General features: G+C 45.6%; 1 protein-coding gene and 1 long non-coding RNA gene across 2 annotated transcripts in view; one reads left to right on the plus strand and one right to left on the minus strand.

The window, feature by feature from the left end:
- Nucleotides 1–19085, plus strand: part of LOC134383662 (sodium/potassium-transporting ATPase subunit alpha-4) — a 28324-nt gene extending 9239 nt beyond the window's left edge. Inside the window, exons 8-22 of the mRNA XM_063104950.1 lie at nucleotides 698–896; nucleotides 1132–1241; nucleotides 1439–1573; nucleotides 4225–4414; nucleotides 4554–4726; nucleotides 8581–8717; nucleotides 9057–9207; nucleotides 9505–9673; nucleotides 11203–11357; nucleotides 11514–11637; nucleotides 12879–13024; nucleotides 15784–15914; nucleotides 16029–16130; nucleotides 18700–18791; nucleotides 19057–19085. Coding sequence (XP_062961020.1) covers nucleotides 698–896; nucleotides 1132–1241; nucleotides 1439–1573; nucleotides 4225–4414; nucleotides 4554–4726; nucleotides 8581–8717; nucleotides 9057–9207; nucleotides 9505–9673; nucleotides 11203–11357; nucleotides 11514–11637; nucleotides 12879–13024; nucleotides 15784–15914; nucleotides 16029–16130; nucleotides 18700–18791; nucleotides 19057–19085 — 2043 coding nt within the window. The remainder of the gene's footprint in view (nucleotides 1–697; nucleotides 897–1131; nucleotides 1242–1438; nucleotides 1574–4224; nucleotides 4415–4553; nucleotides 4727–8580; nucleotides 8718–9056; nucleotides 9208–9504; nucleotides 9674–11202; nucleotides 11358–11513; nucleotides 11638–12878; nucleotides 13025–15783; nucleotides 15915–16028; nucleotides 16131–18699; nucleotides 18792–19056) is intronic.
- On the minus strand, nucleotides 10743–22648 carry LOC134383664 (uncharacterized). The gene is made up of 3 exons (XR_010024198.1): nucleotides 22450–22648; nucleotides 18551–20322; nucleotides 10743–11422 (listed from the first exon to the last, which is right to left on the minus strand). It is a non-coding gene; the product is annotated as an uncharacterized LOC134383664 (long non-coding RNA).
- Nucleotides 22649–22676: the final 28 nt, after the last annotated feature.

Raw genomic sequence — 22676 nt, forward strand, 5'->3', positions numbered from 1 at the left:
TTGGACTAGCATAAAAACATTGGGACTAGGTATACCATGTAAATAGATTAAAATCCCATGATTAGAATCTTGTACTGACTTGACCACAGCCTAAGAATTCGTTAGTTTTCAAAACAACTTTGCCGCACACCTGACTTACGTTGAATTTATGATCAACAAAAACCTTCTGGTTTAAACGATTTCTCAAATCCTTTTCAAATACTGCACTATTCCTTCCTGATGTCTTCATTCTCTCCTCCCCATCCTTTTTTAAATTGTTGGTACAATCCTCCCTTCACACATAGCGTATTATATCACAATAAAAGATTAGCTATCTATGTGGTCCCTGGAAAGATTGGGCTTGAGAATGAGGTGTAGCCTGAGCTTGAATGAAAAAGAGAGTGCTGAATAGAAAAGATAAAAGGATCCTGGGGGGAGAGGAATATTCCAGGGAGAACAAAGAGGATCATTCTCTGTGAGACCCTAGTAAAGGAATACGCTCTTTTTTGAAACTCTTGCCATAAAGCAAAAAACCCAAACCACTTTTCTAACTTCCTTTACCACAGCCACAGATGGAATTTCTAAAGAGTAGGTGGGACTCAAAGAGAAATAAGTACAAAAAATTAAAATAGCAATAAAAGCAATCAAATTTCCAAAATGCAGAGCGGTATGAGTAATCCAGCTCCTGTGTTATTCCCTCCCCTCTTGGTGGCTTTAGGTGTGCCTGACCCTGACAGCCAAGCGCATGGCGCAGAAGAACTGCCTGGTGAAGAACCTGGAGGCGGTGGAGACGCTGGGCTCCACGTCCACCATCTGCTCGGACAAGACGGGCACCCTCACCCAGAACCGCATGACGGTCGCCCACTTGTGGTTTGATGAGACCCTGTATGAGGCCGACACCAGCGAAGAACAGACTGGTGACTAGTGGTATTGGTGGACCAAGAGTGGAAGGATTTGGGGGATGGGATGAGTGATCTCAGAGAGAACGGTGAGTCCAGACGAAGAGAAGAGATAAGGAAAGCGGAGTGGAAAGAAGGGAGGCGTGCAGGAAAGGACATGTGGCCTCTGTGAAGGACTGGGGCATGAAACAGGACATGTTTAAACTCGCCTATTCCCACTCCCACTCACAATTCTTCCATTCTTTCTCCCTAGGGAAAACATTTTTCAAGGGCTCTGATACCTGGTTTATCCTGGCCCGGATCGCTGGCCTCTGCAACCGGGCTGACTTTAAGGCCAATCAGGAGACCCTGCCCATCCCTAAGGTGTCAGTCCTAAGGGGGAAGAGGGTACCTCAGTATCCAGGGTATAACCTGCCCTCTCCCAAAATATCTTTCCTGGCACTCAGTGATTTCCCCTAGGCACCCCCTCCCCCTTCTGCCTCTCTCCTTGTCGCCACAGGTAAGCCCCATGCCCAGGTGGCATGCCCCTTGGGCTTATCATACACACCCCACCCTGGCAGCGGGCGACAACAGGCGATGCTTCTGAGACAGCCCTCCTCAAGTTCATTGAGCAGTCTTACAGCTCTGTGAAGGAGATGAGAGAGAAAAACCCCAAGGTGGCAGAGATTCCCTTTAATTCCACCAACAAGTACCAGGTACTGAACCGACAGAGGCAGGAGAAGAGGGGGGCGTCAGGCTCATGGTTCGGGAAACGGCAGCTTTGCCTTTGCCCTCAACTTCACCTCTGAGCAGTAGCACAGCCCAGTAGAACCAACCTCCCAGTTAAGAGGAAGGTGCAAATCAAGAGAAAGTGACAAACAGGTGGAGAGAGGTGAAGCAGGAAATAAAGGAAGAGGAGTTTGGTCCTAAGCGCAGTTCCTGTGGAGAAAGCGGGTCATAAAATGCTCTCCAAATGTCTGTAGGTCGCAGAGGCTGAGTGGTGAGTCACGTTAGAGGCGTGTGCAGCTCTTAGGAGGCATCTCCGTGTCTACTACAAGATTTGCCTCTGCAGAATAAGGTTGCATTTGCAATACTCTTTGTTTCATCAGGCATCAAATACTTCCTTTCACCCCATGCCTTCAGTTGTAGTGGCTGCCATCAGGCGATCAGGGATCTCCAGCGCATCCGTGAAGTTGTTAGAACATTTTGATCCATTATCCAGGGAAGAGTAGACAAGAGAAGGAAAAATGCTGAGTGAGGGACAGTGGCAGCACTAACAATAAAGCCCGTGAGCGGGACAGGAAAGACAGTGAAAATCCTGGCAGAATTTATTTATTTATTTTGGTGTCTGGCCAGTATGAAGATCTGAACCCTTGACCTTGGTGTTACCAGCACCATGCTCTAACAAGGTGAGCCAACCAGCCAGGCCCCTGGCAGACTTTAAAGAGAGGGTTATGGTAAAAAGCAGGAAACAGTGGCATTGCCATGACTGGATCACTACCAAATATGGTTTTTCTATGGGGTGATTATGATTTGATCAGGGGAGTGGATTCCCCAGTTCCGTGTAAAGGACAGACACTCACGTGTGGGTAACAGAAATGAGACAACCATCAGTCAGTTTCACTTTTCTGTCTTAAAAACATAGGAAAACACAATCTATATTGATTTTTAAAAACCCAATTACCTATATTTTCATATTGAACACTGAGCAGGTAAAATTTAAATAGACCCATACTTTGCTGTCTTAACTAGTTTTTAGTCAATGTTAACAAAATAGGTCGTCTAGGCCCAAACTACAAATGTATTTCCATTTTTTTCTGACATTTAGTGGCCTCAATATCTAGACAGGAATTTTGTGGCTTGGCAAGTCCCAAGTAAAGCCTTTGGAAATAATTAGGTACCTCTCACTCTGTGTGATTCAAAACAAAAGAAAACCATATTCACATTTGTTGGTACATCAACAAATAGCAACTTTCCCCAAAATGACTACATTAATACCTCTTCTGAGCTATTGAATATCAAGCTCATATGGCAGAACTGTCCCCTGTGGGACACCAAGTGTGATGGGCCAGCCCACCAGCCACCCAGCTCCAGCAGGACCTTGCTCGGGAACGCTCCAAGTTAATTGCCTTAATTAGCTTGCTTTAAGGATAGAGATTCCAGCCTTTGCAAGGGATGTCTCAGCTTGCAGATGGTTTCCAGAGATTGGTCCCTTTCCCTCTCTGAGATCAAAATGAAAGAAAGATTCTCTGTTCTGGCATTTCCAGATTTCTCCCTCCATCTTTTTTATCGTATTTCTATCAAGATGTGATTTTTCTGTGACCAAGCTACTTGCTTAAGTAGGTCTTGCTATCACCTCCCACGCCTTTCACTCGTTCAACAAATATTTACTGATCATTCAGAACATTAAGCTTTTTTAACCTCTTACATTCTTCAGTGTAAACAAGTTAAGGTTTTTCCTCTGAACTGCTTAAGCGCATTTTGAACGTAACTGAACCGTTTTTAACAGAATGGTTTTAACCACATCTTTCCCATCCTGCTTATGCTTTGGGCAGTGCACTCTAGGCTCCCCTGAGATCTCGTGGTTCCTTTCAATGCACTGATTTTTGTTCCCGACAGGTGACATAGCAGGTATTTCCTATCAATCACAAGAGGAACCCTGCAGAGAGTTTCTTTTCATAGATCAGAGATCAAGAGAATATGCAACACCTGAAATGATCTTCCTTCTCTCTTCCTGTGACTATGCCCCTCTCCTCCCCCACCACACCCACACCGATCCAGACACCCAGCCCCACCATCTAGCTCCTCTAAGGGGACTTCTCCCGCTTTTAGGAGAGAGTGTCTAGGGAGCTAGAATGGCTAAACTATTTTTGGATTGTGCTTCACAGTTTTCAAGGTGTTTTTTTTTTTACACTTTCTCTCATAAAAACCCAATAAAGTAGGCAAGGAAGAACCTTCTACATTTTATCAAAGCACCTTGGGTTTTGCAAGGTTCAGCGGATTGACCTGAGGTCATAAAGCTAATGAAGCATTCATGCTGGCCCTAGAACACAGGTGTATTAGTAGATTTTCTGTTGCTTATAACACAATATCTGCAACTGGGTAATTTTTAAATAAACAGAATTTATTTCTCATAGTTTTGGAGGCTGGGAAGTCCAAGGTCCAGTAGGGACATCTGACGAGGGCCTTCTTCCTGGAAAGGAAGAGAGGCTGGGCTCCACCTGGGGGCAGATTTGACTGGGGCTGGTGGGGGGAGGGGTGTGAACAGGTTGCTGTCTGTTTTCCCTTCAAAACCTCCCCCTTGCTTTTTGCCCCTGACCCTTGCTCTCTCCTACTGTTTCATGGATGCTTTCTCTCCTCTCCCTAGATGTCCATCCACCTTCAGGAGAACAGCTCCCAGACCCATGTATTGATGATGAAAGGTGCTCCTGAGAGGATCCTGGAGTTTTGCTCTACTTTCCTTCTGAATGGGCAGGAGTACCCAATGGATGATGAAATGAAGGAAGCCTTCCAAAATGCCTACTTAAAAATGGGAGGGCTGGGGGAACGTGTGCTAGGTGAGGAGCTGTGGGAAAAGTCTTTGAAAGAATCACATCAAAATGGTTATTATTCACAGGGTAAAAATCTAGGATGTTGGGGTCAGTTGGATAGAAACATAAAGCTGAATGACTCCTGGTCCCTTCTGTCTCCCTTCAGGGTTCTGCTTCTTGAATCTGCCTAGCAGCTATTCCAAGGGATTCCACTTTAATACAGATGAAATCAATTTTCCTATGGATAATCTTTGTTTTGTGGGCCTCATATCCATGATTGACCCTCCCCGAGCCGCAGTGCCTGATGCTATGAGCAAGTGTCGGAGTGCAGGGATTAAGGTAAATACCTGCCCACCCCAGAAACCCGCCACCTGTCACAAGTTGGAACAGCTAGTAGAAAGCTTTGCACAGAGTAGGCGCTTAATAACCTTGGTTTGATTGAATTGATTTCTGCTTCCTTAAGCTTATGGTTTTTAGTCTTAAAAGAAACCTAATAGTGTTTCCTCTCTAGTTAGATCCTATCTTGCGTTGAACATTAGAATCACCAGGGGAGCTTTAAAAATCTCATATCTAGGCTACACCCCAGACCAATTAAATCAGCAGTTCTCAGAATGGGACCGACCCAAGTGTCTGTATTTTTAAAAACTTTGCTGGAGATTTCAATGAGCAGAAGAATTTGAGAACCAATGTGCACCACAGTGCTTCTCAAACTAATGTGCTTGTGAATCACTTGGAGATTTTTTTTTTTTTTTTTTGAAATGTAGATCCTGATTCAGTAGGTCTAGGGCACCCAGAGATTCTGCATTTTTACCCAGCTCCCAATTGATGCTGTTGCTGCTGGTCTGCAGACCACATCAGGAGAAGCAAAGTGCTAGATGCAATGTAAATATGCTGCTGGGATGGGCCATAAAATGTTGAGGCTAAGAGGGCTCACCAGGCAATAGTGAGAAAGAGATATTAAGAGCTGGGGGGGTGCGGGCTGGGGGGAAGCTCAATAGGTCTGACTCAGGGTGAGCAGCTTACCTAACAGGTACGTGTTCAGGAGTAAAAGCTAGAAACCAAAGTGAATTGGGCCAAGAGCAAAACTCAGCTGCAAAACAGAAGTAAGAAGTCCTCTTTGGTCAGGGTGGACCTTGGACTTCATGGGATGGCAGCAGTAGAATTCCACTAATTCTGAGACACTCTGTACTCACATTTCCCAGATCAAATTCTAAGACTCATATATATTTCCACAGTCTAGATATTGACACCTTCTCTGCTCATACCTTATATTCTGGACCATCTGCATATTTTGGCTCCTAGAGTTGAGGAAGTACAGGTAGAGTAGAGGGAGATTGGAAGTACTGAAGGGAACTGGATGGTCTCTGTTGGAGCTGGCTTTGTATTAAACCTGTGACTGTTGGCAGTTTGTCTGGGGGTTGGCCTGGGCCATGCCGAGTTCAATGATTGATCACTAGAGTGGGAACCGAGGAATGGAAGTAGGAAATTATTGTGAGTGAATTCCCTTTTCACTACACTACAAAATGTTTGAGGTGGTACAGTCCTTTGCAGAGATAGCATTATTTTAGCACATCTGCATAGGATAACCAAGTTATCTTGATAGTCCTCACAGTTCTATAAAGTACTATATCATATTGTAGGAGAAGGGGCTCATTTGAATTTTCTGAGCTTTGAGGAGGGCTATAAGAATGAAGAATAACATGTGGGTGTAGTCTAAAATTTATCTCATCTAGGAGTTTATGGACCCCTTTAGCAAGAAGAGGGTCACAGTCGTGCTGACAGGTGGGGAGGCCCCTACAGGAGACACAGGATTGATTCTAGTCAGCATGCTGCCCAGATGAGGATATTGTCACAGCCTGAGGCAGGGTCAGCTCGCAGTGGTCTGCAGATGACTCTCAGGGCTGGCCATGAGCTGAGAGCTGAAGAAGGAGGCTCAATGCTTCCTGGCCAGTCCTTGTTCTGGGCACAAGTTTACAGGTCTCACTATAATTTCTTATCTTCTTCTGGCCCCTAAACTGACAGGAATTTGGCAGACTTGGTGAGGAATTGTGAGTCATCCCCTCTTCCCTCTAGGGAACGCATATGTGTGTGTGTGTGTGTGTGTGTGTGTGTGTGTGTGTGTGTGTGTGTGTGTGTGTGTGTGTGTGTGTGTGTGTGTGTGGTGCCATCCTTCCAGGAGGACTACAGACAGTGGACACAGCTTTTCCCATAGGGTAGGCCCTTTCAGGGCCAACTCTGCAATGGTGTTGATGCAGAGCTGATGAATGTTACAAGGCTGCTGAATAAAAGTAGTTGGGTAATGATTGCATGGCAGCAAAGTTTTTACAAGGAAATGATCTGGGGACTGGGATTTCCCAGGTAGCCAAGTGGTCAGGACTTTGGAATAAATGTGATTTTAAAAATTAAAAATGTATCCCATTATATTTGTCACTAACTGAAGATCTCAGCAGTGTGAAGATACTTGGCCCTTGCTATGAACCTGGCCCCTTCTAAGAACTGCAGCCTGGCTTTGAATGCTGTTGTGAGAGCCTGCAGTTTTGTTACCAGCACTGTAAAGTTTCTCTCAGATAGGTCTGATCTGGGGAAGAGACTAGAAGGGAAACAGAAGGCAGCTTGCAAGACTGTGTGGGAAAATCAGAGGTGTCGTCAGCACCAAGAAGTTGGAAATGAAATTCTATTAGTACTTGATGAATTCCAGAAACTGCTAGGTGCCCTGTACCTCAAAGGGAGCCATTCTCTGTAGAACTGCGCTTCTGTTGTACGTATGCATCTCAGTGCTGGGTGAAATTGTGTCCTAGGAACTCACTCTTGTGGCGATTGCTTTTGTATTTTTCACTTCTCAGTATGCAGATGGAACTGCTGGAAGCTACTCTAGAATAGCCCATTTGAATGGTCAAACTGAGCTAGGTACTAGGAATGCATGAGGATTATCCACACCTTGCTCAGCAGGTCCTAGACCACTACTGATGGGCCACTGGGGAGCTTTCAGGGCACTGTAAACCTGAAAGGCATCACTAAGAACTCAGTCTGAACCGCATCTGGAAGACAATCTTCTATGCAGTTTCCTCCCAGATCCTCACCAGCTACCAAGTGCCCCACAAGCCACACTTGTCAGGATCCAGTGCCCCACAGCTCAGCCAGGATACTTGAAATCAGTGGTTGTAGGTCACAGCCCAGTGCAGTTTTACTGAGTGTCTGCTCATACTGCTGAGTTAGCACTTGGCTGTCTCTTTTCAGGAAGTCAGGGGTACCAGAGTGGAATGCTGAGGGCACATGAAGCCCCATAGTTGAATCTTTGGGGAAAACTTCTTCAAGGCTCATTTCCATGATTTGAAAGTAATAGACTGACCTCTCCAGTACTTCTTGTCCTGAAAGCAGTTGGTAAATTTAGTCACATTCAGATAGTTTCCTTCTCTTTCCCATCAGAGCTTGAAAAATTGTGTGCTTGGAAGGCACCTGGGAACCTAGGGCAGTGTTTCCCAGGTTGCGATCATTCCTTCATTAGATAACTATTTGTTGTTGGCTTATTATGTACCAGGCATTATGCTAGGGCAGGAAACGTAACAAGGAATCCACTCTCACAGAGCTCTCAGTCCAGTGGGGGAGAGAGACAAGCAAGCAATCACCACACAGAGAAGTGCTGAGATGTGGAGAGAACAGAATGCTTTGAAAGCACAGAGCATGGGGCCCTAATCTTCAGGTAGGAATGGAACAGCACTAGGTACAAGGTATCCAAAAATGAGTTGAAACAGAGAGGCAGGGTGAGGCAGTTGGGAGAAGAGAGGTACAGTGAGGATCTGAATGCACTGGGCTAGGCAGATGGATTATTCCAAACGTTCCTTTATTACCACTTGCTCTATGTAGGTTTTTCTGTATTTGCACTTAAGAAAGCAGAATAGCTTCTGGAGCAATTAAATGAAATTCGAAATATAGTAACACACCCAAATCTCTGACTTATTCCTTGGAAATCTAGAACACAAATTGCCTGTTTTATGACCTCATGGTCCTGACCCACTCCTAAGGGTCGAAGCCACAGTAACAAAGTTTTTGGTCTATACTACAAGTTCTTGGGAATGAGCCACTGGAACTCTTGCTGAATGAAGGCAGTGATCTGTTCTTAGGGGAGAAAGACTTAGGATCCAGGGACCCTCTGAAGATGATGCAGCTCCTCTTCCCTCTCCTCCCCAACCCAGGTGATCATGATAACAGGGGATCATCCCATTACAGCCAAGGCCATTGCCAAAGGTGTGGGCATCATCTCAGAAGGCACTGAGACAGCAGACGACATTGCTGCCCGGCTTAAGATCTCTGTCAGCCAGGTTGATGCCAGGTGAGACCTCAAAGACCTCAGGTCTGCCATTTTACCTTTCTCCTCAACCTGCCCTACCCAGATCCCACTCACTGACGTTCTTGGAGTCTCCTGCAGTAGAGAAGGTAGGCAGGAATTACATTTTATAAAGTAAAACATAATAAGAAAATAATTAAGTGAATATGTCAGTGGGTTTTAGAGGCAGCGGGACAAAGAAAAGGGAGACATGGCTGGCCTAAGGGGGAAGGGAATGGACTGTGTCAATTTGGGGACAGTGTATGGCTAGGTACAAGGTTTGATTGAAGGGCACCAGGACCTCTAGGGAACTTGAACTATCCTTTTGAAATTCTTTTCCCTCAGCACTGTCAAAGCCATTGTGGTGCATGGCTCAGAACTAAAGGATATGAACTCACAGCAGCTTGAGCAGATCCTCCAGAACCACACAGAGATCGTGTTTGCTCGGACCTCCCCCCAGCAGAAGCTCATCATTGTAGAGGGGTGTCAGAGGCTGGTAGGAGGCACAGGAGCCCTGGGGAGCCTGGAAAAACTCAGCCCCACACCAAGCAGAGGGGCACATGGGCTGTGCGAGATGAACTTCCATGGTGGCCTTCAGTCTGGGGCTCCCTGAGAGTTTAAATATCTTAGGGGGAGCAGGAGAAGGAAAGGTCAAGAGTCCTAGACCAAGCATAATCACCTCAAGAAACAAGGGAGGCTGAAATCAAACTGATCTTTAGGACTGGTCCCAAATCTGACACAGTAGTTATTTCACTCAGTATTTATTTCACTCCCCCTGTCTGGACGTCGCCAGGGAGCTATTGTGGCAGTGACGGGTGACGGGGTGAACGACTCTCCTGCACTGAAGAAGGCTGACATCGGCATTGCCATGGGCATCGCTGGCTCTGACGTTTCCAAGCAGGCAGCTGATATGATCCTTCTGGATGACAACTTTGCCTCTATTGTCACAGGCGTGGAGGAGGGTGAGGAGGCAGGGTGCCCAGGTTGGAACCTACCCCTCAGACTCTGGTGGGGGTTGGTGTACTTTACCCTCATTCCCTTTGCCCATGAGTCAACCTCCATGATCCTGCACAGACTGGGAAAAGTCACTGTAAGACAAAATTCTGCAAATTAGATTCAACTGGTACTTAGAACATCACTATCTGGGATCTTTTTTTTTTTTTTTTTTTTTTTGGTGGCTGGCTGATATGGGAATCCAAACCCTTGACCTTGGTGTTATCAACACTGCACTCTAACCAACTGAGCTAACCAGCCAGCCTTTTTTTTTTTTTTTTTGGCAGCTGGCCAGCACAGGGATTGACACCTGGACCTTGGTGTTATCTCTGGGACCCTCTTATGAGATTGGGGAAAAGTCCAGATGTGCTAGGGAGACTGGGACTCTTGTAGAGCATAGTATCTTGTTTGTCCTCTGTCACTGGGATCTAAGTAGGTCTATAGCAAGTTCTAAGAGGTAGCCATCCTTCTGGGACTACTATTCCATACTCCACAATCTTCAGGAGGGCCCCCTGGGAACCCGTGGTCTGAATGGTGGTGATACATCAAGATCAGTTGGAGCCTGATTTATTAATTGATTTGCATGAGCACAATTAAGCACCCTCTTTCCCAGAGAATTCTGAAAAGAATGCCCATTGGTGGATAGAGAAAAACCCAAAATTCTGCTTCTCAGGCTCCCTCCTTTCTGCCTGAAGCTATCTTACCAAAACGTACGATAATTCACATAATAATAATGGTTACCACTTTTTGGAAACCTAGTATGATCCCAACACTTTGTTTTGTGTTTTATATCCTTTTTTTCAATAAATTATTTTCGGCACTGACTATGTGCAAGGCACTGTTCTAGATGATGGGGATACAATAGGGGGAGAAGAAAAGATACAAATCCCTGCCCTGTGTAACTTAATTTCCAGAGGGGAGAGACAGACAACAAAATAAATACATTGCATAATGTGTTAAAAGAAGTTAAGTGCTATGAAAAAATAAAAATAAAGCAGAGAGTGCATGGAGGGATTACAATCTTTAAAGAGGTAGTCAAGGAAAAATCCACAATCTGGCAAAATCAGGAGAAATAAAGCTCAGAGAGGCGAGGGGTGCCCAAGGTCACAAACTAGTTATGGCAAAAGATGGAATTGAAACACATGCCTGTCCCAAACCCAGACTCTTTGCACATCAGCTTTAATCTTGTAAAACATTTTATACTGATATTCTCAGACATCTCAGGATTAACGAGGCCCAACCCTGCTTAATTTTCAGAGATCAGATAACATTAGCCATGTTGAATCCGAGAACAAAGAGCACACAGACAGGGCATGCTGATAAATCATGGCTCTAATTAACAGTCACACAAATAAAAACTAAACTGGGACTGCTGAGGTCTAGGATCTCCAGACCCTCTCATGGACCCTTTTTTGTAGTGGTCTCTTTGTCCAGGAGCTTGTTTGTGGGAGGTGCATCCTCTCAGAGCTTCTCACAGAAGGTTGACCATTCTCTCCAGGCCGCCTCATCTTCGACAACCTGAAGAAATCCATCGCCTACACCTTGACCAGCAACATTCCTGAGATCACGCCCTTCCTGCTGTTCATCATCCTCCGTATACCCCTGCCTCTGGGCACCATAACCATCCTCTGCATTGATCTGGGCACTGACATGGTGAGGACCAAGCTGGGACCCAGCTCTCGGAACTCCTGTGTGATGGACTGAATAGTAGGAAAAACCTGTGTCAAGAGAGAGGGGCAGAGATAGAGTTACTTCTGAGTTTTTCTCTGAACTTTGCGACCTCTGTCATTTCTACCTTTTATCCTCCAGGTCCCTGCTATCTCCTTGGCTTACGAGTCAGCTGAAAGCGACATCATGAAGAGGCTTCCGCGGAACCCAAAGACTGATAATCTAGTGAACAACCGTCTCATTGGCATGACCTATGGACAGATTGGTACAGCCAGAGGAAGGAGGGGTGAAGGGGATGGGGAGTGTTTGTCCCTGCCTGGCCATCTGAGCCATCTCAGTTTGGAAGTCAAAGAGACATTTTCTCAGCAACAAAGTGAGAACACAAAGAACCATTGATCTCTGATCTTTCCAACTTAGAGTCCAGTAGAAAAGGAACAAACATACATAAAATAATAGTCTCTTCCCAAGTGCTAAAAATGAGAGTAAACAGAACATGCTACAGGAGTACAAAGCAAGCAGGCTCACCAATGACGAGCAGTCAGTGAGGCCTTATGGTGGAAATAGAACTGAAACTTGGTATTGGTGGATAGACCTTAGACTAGTAAGTGTATGGTCAGGTATGGGGGACCAGAGGAGAAGGGAAATTCACATGGCATGGTTAGAGAACAGTGACTAAATCAGTTTGGTGGAGCCCTTAGTCTTAACAAAGGAGTAGTGGAAAATAAGGCTGTAGACACAGGTAGCATTTATATTGGGGCCAGCCTTGAAAGACACTTGAGTTGCCAGGTACAATAGCATGTTTCAGGCAATAAGGCAAGGGATAGACTTGGAACACAAACTGGGGACAAGGAAAATCACCCCAATATCTAGGGGGAAAAAACATGCAGAAAAAGCACATATTTCGGAGTCATACCTATGTCTGAATCCTAGTTTCATCACTTGCTGCCAGAACGACCCTGGACAAAAACTCAATCTTTTTTGTGCTTCAGTTTTCCCACTTATGAAACGTAAATAATAGTTCAGAATTATTGTGAGGATCTATGTCCACAAGGTAACTTGCACAACTCTATAGCTAAGTAAGCATTAATGTCAGCTCTTGCTGTGGTCCGGGCATGGAGGACAGGGGGTTTGATGAAAGGAGAGGCAGGGGGCAGATAGGAGAGGAGAGGGCTTGATGAGTGTCCGAAAGTCAGAAGAACTGGAGGAAGAGGAGGCCATCATTCACTCAATAGGGAGAGGGAGCAAATTGCTCCTAAAGTCTTTTTCAGTCCTAAGATTCAAAGGTAACGCCAAGTTAGAGTTTAGAAACAGATGCCAAGGCTTTGAGGCAAGTACCACAGAGGTGACAGGATCAGATTGTGGACAGCAAGAATCTTCAGTGTTACTGCTCAGACACACACCAACCCAGCTAGAAGCATGTCCCAGCCCCCACCCCCTTCCCTGGCCTACCTTTTGGGGCCCTTCTCTGACCCAGGTTCCCCTGTCCTGTGACTTCATCACTCACAGGGATGATCCAGGCTGTGGCTGGATTCTTCACCTACTTTGTGATCCTGGCTGAGAATGGTTTTAGGCCTACTGATCTGCTGGGCATCCGCCTCAACTGGGACGATCGGTATGGGAATGATCTGGAGGACAGCTATGGGCAGCAGTGGGTGAGTAGAGGGGAAAGGTGGTAGGAGTGACCAGTAGAAGTGAGGAAGTGACAGGGAAGAGTGGGCTGTGCAAATGTTTGAAGAGTGGGAGACAGGAGCCACCAGAGTTGATGCCTCACCTCTAGTCCTACAGGAGCACTTGAACATTTGACCTCAATCTCCAATCACATCAGCAAATATTCTCCTCTCTGCTGACAGTGACCTCATCTCTGTTAATTCTTACTATCTGTTGTCTGTCCCTTCCTTTCCGGATCCTTTGACTCCCCTGGACCTGAAGATCTTCTTTGTCATATCAACTTTTCTGGGCTGATTTCTGTTTTGCCAGGTTTTAATCATGATTGCCCCAGAAATGAATTCTGGGTCCTCTTCTGTCACACTCTCTCCCTTCATGAGATTTCAAATAGTATGGTTTAAAACCAAAAAACCTGTTTCTTTGTATATTCTTTTCTCATTATTCTAAGCATTTTAAACCTAGAGGATGCTTCTCTGTAATAGTCTTTCCTAACATCCAAAATAAATGAGGCTCAGACTGAAGGCCTCTCGCCAACCATATGTGTTCAACAATTTTGTAAGTATGCTTTTTTGTATCTGTGAACATTCCTGTCCCAATTTTTAAGACATTGGGAGATGTTACATCAATTATCACTAAAATAGAATCACACAAAGGACACATAGTCTATTACCATCGTTCTATAAATGAGGAAACCGAGTCTAGAAAAATTTAATGACTTCATCAGGGTCCCACAGTGGACACCTAGAAGAGCCAGACTACAATCCTGGACTCTTGATTCCTACCGAGCACTTTCAACTTCACCATGATGCCTCCAAACCAGGCAACTGCAGGTTTCTCAAAAGTATGTTCAAATCTAAACTGAAAAAATGCCCCTCATACACACTTGGCTTCTGCCAGCTGAGCCTCATGAGGCCATCAGATGTCAGTGTCCCCAGCTACCAACACTGCTCCAGAGCCCAATGACATCCAAAGTCCTCATCACTGTGCACCTTGCCAACATCTCCTCAACCCTCAACTCAAATCCTTGTTAGTTTTACATCCTGATCACTCCTCTTTGCTGCCAAGATGCAGCATGATTTATATTTCTTTATAATAAATTAAAAATAATTAAAAGTAATTTGCAGTAATGAGATTGCCCCTTGTATGTTGAAGACTACTTGAGGCATTACAAAAATGGCTTGAGAACAGTTATTCTGAGAAATAAACTCCATAAAGGCAGGGTCCATGTCTCTTCAAATACTGTAATTTTCAGATAATCTAGTATAGAGCCACCCACCTAGGAAGTATACTTCATACTGCTAGAAGCAAGGATAGCTCCTTACCTTCTAAATATCTTTCACCATTAATTCCATTGACATCCACTCATTTATTCATTCAGCAAATATTTTTTGAGAATCTTCTATGTACCAGGTACTGTTCTAGGCCCTGGAAATACTATAGTGAACAAAAATGAGCAAGTTCTTGCTCTCATTTCTAGTTAAGGGTTGGGGAAAAGAGGAAAGACAGATAATAACCAAATATATAACATATTGGGTCAACGGATTGTAAGTCCAAGGGAGTTCAAGAAGTGTTGGAATGGAGATACTAGGGTGAGAAGAAAAGATAAAGATGGTGGTCAGGAGGGGAGGGACTTGGAACTGAAATTATGGAGAAATTGTAGGTATTGGAAAAAACAATATCTAGAGTTTAACCATGGGAGCAAGCAGCAGGTGAGGAGTGGATAACAAATCATTGGAAGATGATCAAGGACGATGGTATTGGAAGGACCATCAATATGGACATTTCAATCTCCAAAAAGGAGGACAGGAATAGTGGAAGAATAACAGTGAGTAAGAAGCTACAGTCTTCAAGAAGTGATGGGGAGGGACGCAGGCAGTGGGAGATGACTGTGAAAGGTGAGTGGTGGTATGATCTCACGCACACGAACGTGCTGACTGGGCTTGTTCTGTGTTTGATGCTTGGCTCATCAATGATCAGACTTTGCTTTCTGATCATTTAAGGCTCTATATTTCTTGCCAAGTAGAAATTACTTTGACCACATCCCATGAGGCTTGATATGTAGTATCTCATTGTGTAGTCCTACACATTTTAAAATTTCTTATTTGATCTACAAGTTACTTTATAAACATGCTGTTTTATTTTTTAAAACATAGTCTTTTTTCTCCAGTCTAATTTAGATGCACCTCTGCTGTGTCCCCAGATCGCTCTGTGATCTCTCTTTTATAACCTATTTATTGTATTGACATAGCATATTTATCTTCCCCGCTAGACTCTAAGTTCCTCATGTGTAAAATGTGAATGAAGGAATGAACAAATGAATGAAGGAATGTCTCCTATCTGGTACCACCCTTTTGGGCATTCCTTTCCCCTCTGTATTCACATCGCCCCCTGACCCCACCTTCCTTTCTGGCCTATGACCTCTGACCCTGCCTTCCTCTGTAAGTCCACCCTCTTCTCCAGTGCTGTCCTTCTCATTAATTTAGTAAGTATTTCTTGAGCTGTGCTCCATGCCGTTCACTGAACTAAACATGGGGAGGGTGTTTATCTTTGTGTATCCCACAAAGATAAACAAGACAAGTCCTTGTCTTTGAGCAGCTGTCAGTCAGGTAAAAAAATATATCAAAAAATCATAATTCAACATGAAACGTGCTAAGACAGAGGTAAGTGTGAAGTGCTGTGGGAGTCTAAATCAGGAGAGGGAAGAAGACTTTGAGTGATGTCTCCTCTCTGCCCGCCCTCCCCCCAGACCTATGAGCAGCGGAAGGTGGTGGAGTTCACGTGCCACACGGCCTTCTTTGTCAGCATCGTGGTTGTGCAGTGGGCTGACCTCATCATCTGCAAGACCCGCCGCAACTCCATCTTCCAGCAGGGCATGAAGTGAGTGCCCACCAAATGTCCCCAACACTCTCCCAAACCTGCACACAGGAACATGCCATTTCCCCCTGCCTTTTTCTCCCCATCCCCAGCACAGCTGTAAATGTTTCTTCCCAGAAACAAGATCCTAATATTTGGGATCCTGGAGGAGACCTTCCTGGCTGCTCTTCTATCCTACACTCCAGGCATGGACCTGGCCCTGCGAATGTACCCCCTCAAGTGAGTAAGGGAAGGGATGCAAGCAGGGGATTCTCCAGCACAGGGAGTGTGTGAAAGGAAGTGTGTGTTTGAACAAGACTGTCACGAACTATGGGCTGCCTGGATAAATGGGGCTACCCTCAGTGATGTAAGGAGAGAGTCGTATGTGCTCCAATAAATGGATCTTATTTAGGGAGGTATTAGAAACTGTGCCAAGTGATCACAGCACACCAGACATGCAAATTTAGCAGACTTACCAGTGTTTAACAAAGTGGAATTTTTTCATGATGATGTGTGTGATGTAGCTATCCAAGGATACATATTGCTTGGAGCTGAAGTAACCATAAAAATAGCCTCATCTATGCTTAGATAATTCCGTTGTACTTATGCAATATATTTCAATGTACATATATGTGAGTGAGCATACTGAAATTCTTATTGTCTGGTACTTCGTCTTGTTCATCTCCCAGGTTTTTGTTTTGTTTTAATATTAGTATATGCTTGTCGTGAAAAAATTCTATTTAAAAATTTACAGAGAAAAAAGCAAAAGTCCCTTTCTCCTCCCTTCTCCACTACCCCACCCCACATAGATAGACTCTTTTAATGACCTAATGTGTATTCTTCCAACTTGCTTTCTATGCATTTACATACTTTGCTCACCTTTACATAACGCTTTATACAATGTAGGTGCTCAATTAATGTTTAGTAGGAGACATTGGCACTGGCCTTAGTTATTGACAATCCCAGGTTTGAATCTCAACTCTACTGTGTGTTATTTTGTAGTCTTGGATAAGTATGTAACCATTCTGAGCCTCAGCTTCACCTGAAAAGTCTCCACAAAACACACCTGGCAGAGTGTTGTGAGAATTACATATAGAAATGGGTAACAAAGGACCAAGCATTCTTGGGTCGTGGGGGATGCTTTGTTAATAGTAGCTTTGTTCCTGTTGTTATTAATGTCAATATAGAATAACATGCAGTTGAGCGTTATCTGCATGCTCTCAAACACTCTGTGTATTTCTTGACCATAAGACTCGGTACCTAATATTGTAATTCTTTATTGTGTGTGTGCATTTACCTTCTTTTTTCTGATCCCCCTGAGCTCCTTGAGATCAAAGACTATCATGTAATCATTTTTATTTCCCCAATAACCAACGCAGACACAGAGTAGACACGTGATGATTGTTGTTGAATGAATGTGTGACTATTGGTATATAAATGTTTATATTTGTTAAAGTGTGTGTGCAGAATGAACCATGGCCTAGGTCCGTGCGGTCCAATATGGTAATCACCATCTGTACATGATTATTCAACTTTTGAGACATGGCTAGTGAGATTGAGGAACTGAATTTGTAATTTTATTTAATTTTAATTAATTTAAAGTTAAAAACTAAAGCAGTGCAAAATATTTTTCTTTTAAATACAATTTTAACGTTTTGTTTGAACTACATTTCCCTTTAATCACTGAAAATTTATTGTCTGAGTTGAGACGTGCTGTCAGTGGAAAATACTCATTGGGTTTCCGAGACTTAGGGTGAAAAGAAGAATGTAAAATATCTCATGAATAATATTTACATTGATTACATGTTGAAATGATAATATTGTGGGTACACTGGGTTAAATGAAATTATTTTAAAAATTAATTTCACTTTTTTTTTCTTATTTTAATGTGGTTACTAGAAAATTTTAAATTTCACATGTGCCTGCCATTATATTTCTATTGGACAGTGCTGATCTAGGCCACCTCTTCTCTCAGTCATCCAAGGGAACAACTGTGGTCCTGATTCAACCCTTCCCCAGAGTCCATCTTCCTGGTTTCTAATTATAGAAGAGATTCAGGAAGGGGGCTGGCCAGTTAGCTCAGCTGGTTAGAGTGTAGTGTTATAACACCAAGGTCAAGGGTTTTGAGATCCCTGTACCAGCCAGCCACCAAAAAAAAAAGAGAGAGAAATTCAGGGAAAAATAAATCCCCATCTTTGCAATATGGAAGAGTATATATTTATGTGTGTGTGTATATATATATATGTATGTATGTATATATATATATTTATGTGTATATATACATATATGTGTGTGTGTGTGTGTGTATATATATATACATATATATATACACACACACACACACACACATATTCTCTGGCTGAATATCCCCACACTAGATGTCTGGGGAATGTCTCAGATAGACCCATCCTGCTCAGACAGCCTTCCCTGGGTGGGCACAAGGCCTAGAGTATGCAGAAAGCAAAGGGGATCTCCCTCAGCAACTCCACAAAAATCAGTAGATCATCTGTCAACACTGCATGTACCTCCACTATGACATTTATCATATTATCTTATCACTGGCTTTTTACGTTCTGTCTTGAGCCTCTCCTCTCCACCCCCAATCCCTCGCCCCAGGCTCTGACCTCCTCGAAGGTAGGGATTCACTGGAGCTTACTCACCCCACCTCGCTGTCTCCAGCCCTCGGCAGTCCCAGGCAGATAGTGGACACAACACATGAGACACATGATTCCTGCACACTGTTCCCTGCACCTGCCTTTCTCTGGCCTCTGTACTTCCTGCCACACTGACTGACTCTTGATCTCTGCAGGATGGTCTGGTGGTTCTGTGCCATTCCCTACAGCATTCTTATCTTCATCTATGATGAAATCAGAAAACTCATCATCCGTCAACGACCTGGTGGTGAGGCTCCCCTGGGCCCTGCCCTGATTGAGTGGCCACCAGCCCCCTAACTAGCTGGCCCATCCACCTCACTCCTCCAGACCTACTGATCTTCTCTCCACTCACTGGCTGGCCTCTACTGTGCCCTCTACTCCTGTTGGTAGAGACCCCAACCCTCTGCTCCTGTGTTCCAGACCCCAGGCTTCCGACCTTGTCCTTGCTTTCCTTCTGCCTCTCTCCCCCTGCTGCCTTCTTTCATTTCACTCTGGTGTCTTCTCTTCCATAGGCTGGCTGGAGAGGGAGACGTACTACTAAACTCAGCAGAGGAAGAGCTTCCCATGGCATAGGGATGTCATGAGAGCTGGGGTAGGGTTAGGGATCATGCGTTTGACACAACATCTGAGAGGTCACATGAGTTGGGGGCCAAGAGACACTAGGTTGAATTACCTTGGATGAGAGAGACAGGCAATGCTGGGGCTGGATTAAGGATGTCACAGTAGGAGATGGGTGGGTTGAAGGGAGCCCAGAGGGGAGGGGCATAGCCGTGTTGAATCTGGTAGCCAGTCTCCAGAGAATAAATGTTTGGAACAGCCCTCACCTGTCTGGATGTGTGGCATGTGATTTGGGGGGCGTGGAGATTGCTGTGAAGCTCCCTCCATAGATCTTCATGGTAGCCGGAGTTGGGGTGGGGAGAGTCTTTCAGGGACTGGAGGCCAGACTGGGAGGGGATGTGAATCAAACATCCTTGCCCCTTGAGGGCTATCCTCTACCTTAAGACACTCTGTGATCCCTTGGAGAGCAAGAACAGGATAAACAACTGTCCCAGAAGTCCAGTGGGGCTCAGAGAAATGGAAAGGGAGTGAGAGAGGGGCAGCTGAGCCATACCCTGTAGAGGGGCCCACAGCAGAGGCCGGTGGGGTGGGTTCATCTGTCCCCCCATTCCTCAGACCAGTGTATGGACCGTAGAGTTGTGGTGCCAGAGGAGACCTTATTTGATCAATGAAGAATCTGAGGTCCAATGAGGTTAAATGATGGGAATGGTCACGTGGTGCCCTCTGAGGAAGGGCAGGCAGGAGGGAAGGACTCCAGGCAGACTGGTGGTCTCTGCCCTGTGTCCCCGTCGTCAGAGCATCTCGGCTCCATCCCGTCACTCAGCCCATTCTCTCTGGTGTGGCCTTGAAATAGAGGCTGGAACAGTGTTTTCTGAATCTCTGCAGTCTTTACTTTAGGTGAGGCACCTCAGCCCTGCTCTACACAGGGTGATAGACATCTCCGAAAGCTTGGTCCCTGTGCCTGGGCTCTTTACTGGTCCCTTCTTGGATGAATGAGTCGTCCCGGGGAGCCTTTCACTCCTGCCCACCCTCATCCTGGTGGATCTTCCTTTTCCTTCACCCACTTGCCCCTTTCGCTTTGCTCAGAGAGCTCCTCTGCTTTTCCCTGTGGGTCGGTTCATTCCCAGGCCTCTTTCAGAGTAGAGGGTCGGCTGAGCCCCAAAATATCCAGGGTAAGAGAGAAGTGATAAAGAGAGCTGGGGGAAATCGTCAGCTGTTACCTAAAACAAAACACATGTATTAAATGACTGCACACGACTCCTGACACTGGACAAGGGCTTTACATGCCATCAGTTACTTCACACAGACATATTTCTGTCACTCCGCCCCATTTTATAGGCGAGAAAACCAAGAACTTGCGCCCTCAACCACTTTTCAGACGAATCTCACAATATAGGCTCTTACAATCTAGGCTCTTACAATACAGGCTCTCTCTTTCCTGTTCCCCTCCCTCTTCCCACACAAGGTCTCCTAGGGACAGGGCTATCTCAGTCTGGGGTCCTTCCCTGGCCGCTGACACGGCTGAACCAGACCCTGGAAGATCAAGGGGCCACTGCGCATGTGAGGAAGGTGTGGGGAGGAGCGGGGAGGGGCCGCTCCTTGGGTTTCAGTAGCAGGAGCTTCGGGTGTCTGGTGGGTTAAAAATACAGAGGCCCCAACTCAGGGTCATTTGATACCAGTGGCTGAGGCTTGGTAAGCCCAAGGGCCTGAAGGCAGGGACCTCGAGGATAGGGGCTTCGTAGCAAAGTTTCAGAGGGAGAAGGATGGGGGTGGGCAGAGAGGGGTGCAGGTGCTGGAAAGGGTAAGAGTGGCACTGGAGCCAGAGAGGGCAATGGGAGGGTGTGGGATGGGGTGACGAGGTCTGGTCACTGCAGGACAGGAGAATAGACTGAGTCACCATGTAGTCCCGTCTCATGCCCTTGGGGATACAAAAGTTCAGATCCATGATGGAAGTAGTCTAATGTTCCAATGTTTCTGTCCCAGTGTTTCCCCCTCCCTCAGAATGCAGCAGAAGTGGGAAATCTGGGCTGGACGACATCTAGGTCATCTACTCTGGGTGGGCCTGCCCATCTCTCGCAGCTGTTTTTGCCCTGGTTGTGGGCCTCTGGGCATATTAGTCACTCTTCTGGGAGACACGGAGATGGGATTCTGAGCTCTTTTCAGCTCTAACATGCCATACTTAGGCTGGCTCTGGTCTCCCCTGCTACGGTGACAGCTGTCCCTCTTGGACCCATTCCTGCCTTGTTCTTGAGATTCTCTGTGGCCTTCCTTGCTTAACTGTGTAATGTCCACCCCACGGGAGTGTGGGAAAGTTATTCTGCTAACATAATTCCACGCCCCTGCCTGGATACAAAATAAACACTATCCCTCCAGAATCAGGTACCTCAGGGTGGGGTTGGGAGCATCTGACTTTGATCTAGTCTCTCCCTGGTCTCCCTCATGCCTCAGTTTACCTGTGCATGGTAAGAGCCCTGGAGGGCCATGAAGAAGATCCTTCTTTCCTAGAAACCCAGAGCTGAACTCACCCACTCTGCCTCACCTCCAAGCTGGTGTCCCTAACTCCCCAACTCCACTTCATATCTCAGGTGCACAGAATTAATCAACATCCTTGGTTCAGGACACAGGGCCCACCTCTTCATGTTTTCCTAGGGGTAATTTTTTTCCCCAGTGTTTATACTTGATCCTCTTTGTCTTGTTAAAGACATAGGAACAAGTAGTACCTATTTGCTCTGTTTGAAATCATGCAACCTGGGGAATCCTCCCTTCCCACTGTGTCCTGGAAAACCGAGTTCCATTCTGTAGGATCAGGGTAGAGAGTACACGCAGGAGGTGGCAGCCAGAGACATTCCCCTTCTCACCATGGGCCTTAACGGCAGAGAAACCCAAATCAGAATTTCTACAGGATGGGATCTGGCCAGCCCTACCATTCTCCTGCATTCCGAGTTAGGAGTGTTGAGTGAAGCAAAGGAAACTGGCTGGAGCTGAGCCAAGTCTCCAGTTTTGGACACGGCTCCATCTTTTATTCAGGGAACAACCTCATCGTTGGGCCTGTTCTTTAAAGGGAAGTGCAAGGGGTCTCTTTTCTGCAGCCTGGATCACACTTTTATTGGCCTCCCCCCCTTCTCCAAAGGATCAAAGAAACAGACTTCACCTATAGAAGATTCCCTGGTTTTAGGGTGCAAAGTCAATATCACACTTGTCCCCTTTTGTCCTATGTTATCAATTTAGCCTCTGACACAGAATACCTCCTCCATCCAAATTTCCTTCTGTCTAGTTACCCTGGCCCTGTCCTCCGCTCTCCCAAATAACCCCTCCACGTCCCCTCCCCCAGTCCCAGCTTCATTTACCTCCGACTCATCTGGTCTTATTTTTAGTTCCAGCGCCTCTCCCTTTTCCTTTCTTAATATGGTGATGAGCTCTTAGGCCGGTGTGGGGACAGGGTCTGAGGAGCCCTGGACATTGGGAGTCAGGGGAGGGAAGAAGCCACTGGGAGACTGGCGGAGAGGTGTAGGAGGTGGGAGCAGTCCAGCCCTCATGGAGCTGTCCTGGCCTCAGAAGGTTATCCATCTCTCTT

Source organism: Cynocephalus volans, chromosome 8 (genome assembly GCF_027409185.1).
Source record: "Cynocephalus volans isolate mCynVol1 chromosome 8, mCynVol1.pri, whole genome shotgun sequence".
Classification (NCBI taxonomy): Eukaryota; Metazoa; Chordata; class Mammalia; order Dermoptera; family Cynocephalidae; genus Cynocephalus; species Cynocephalus volans.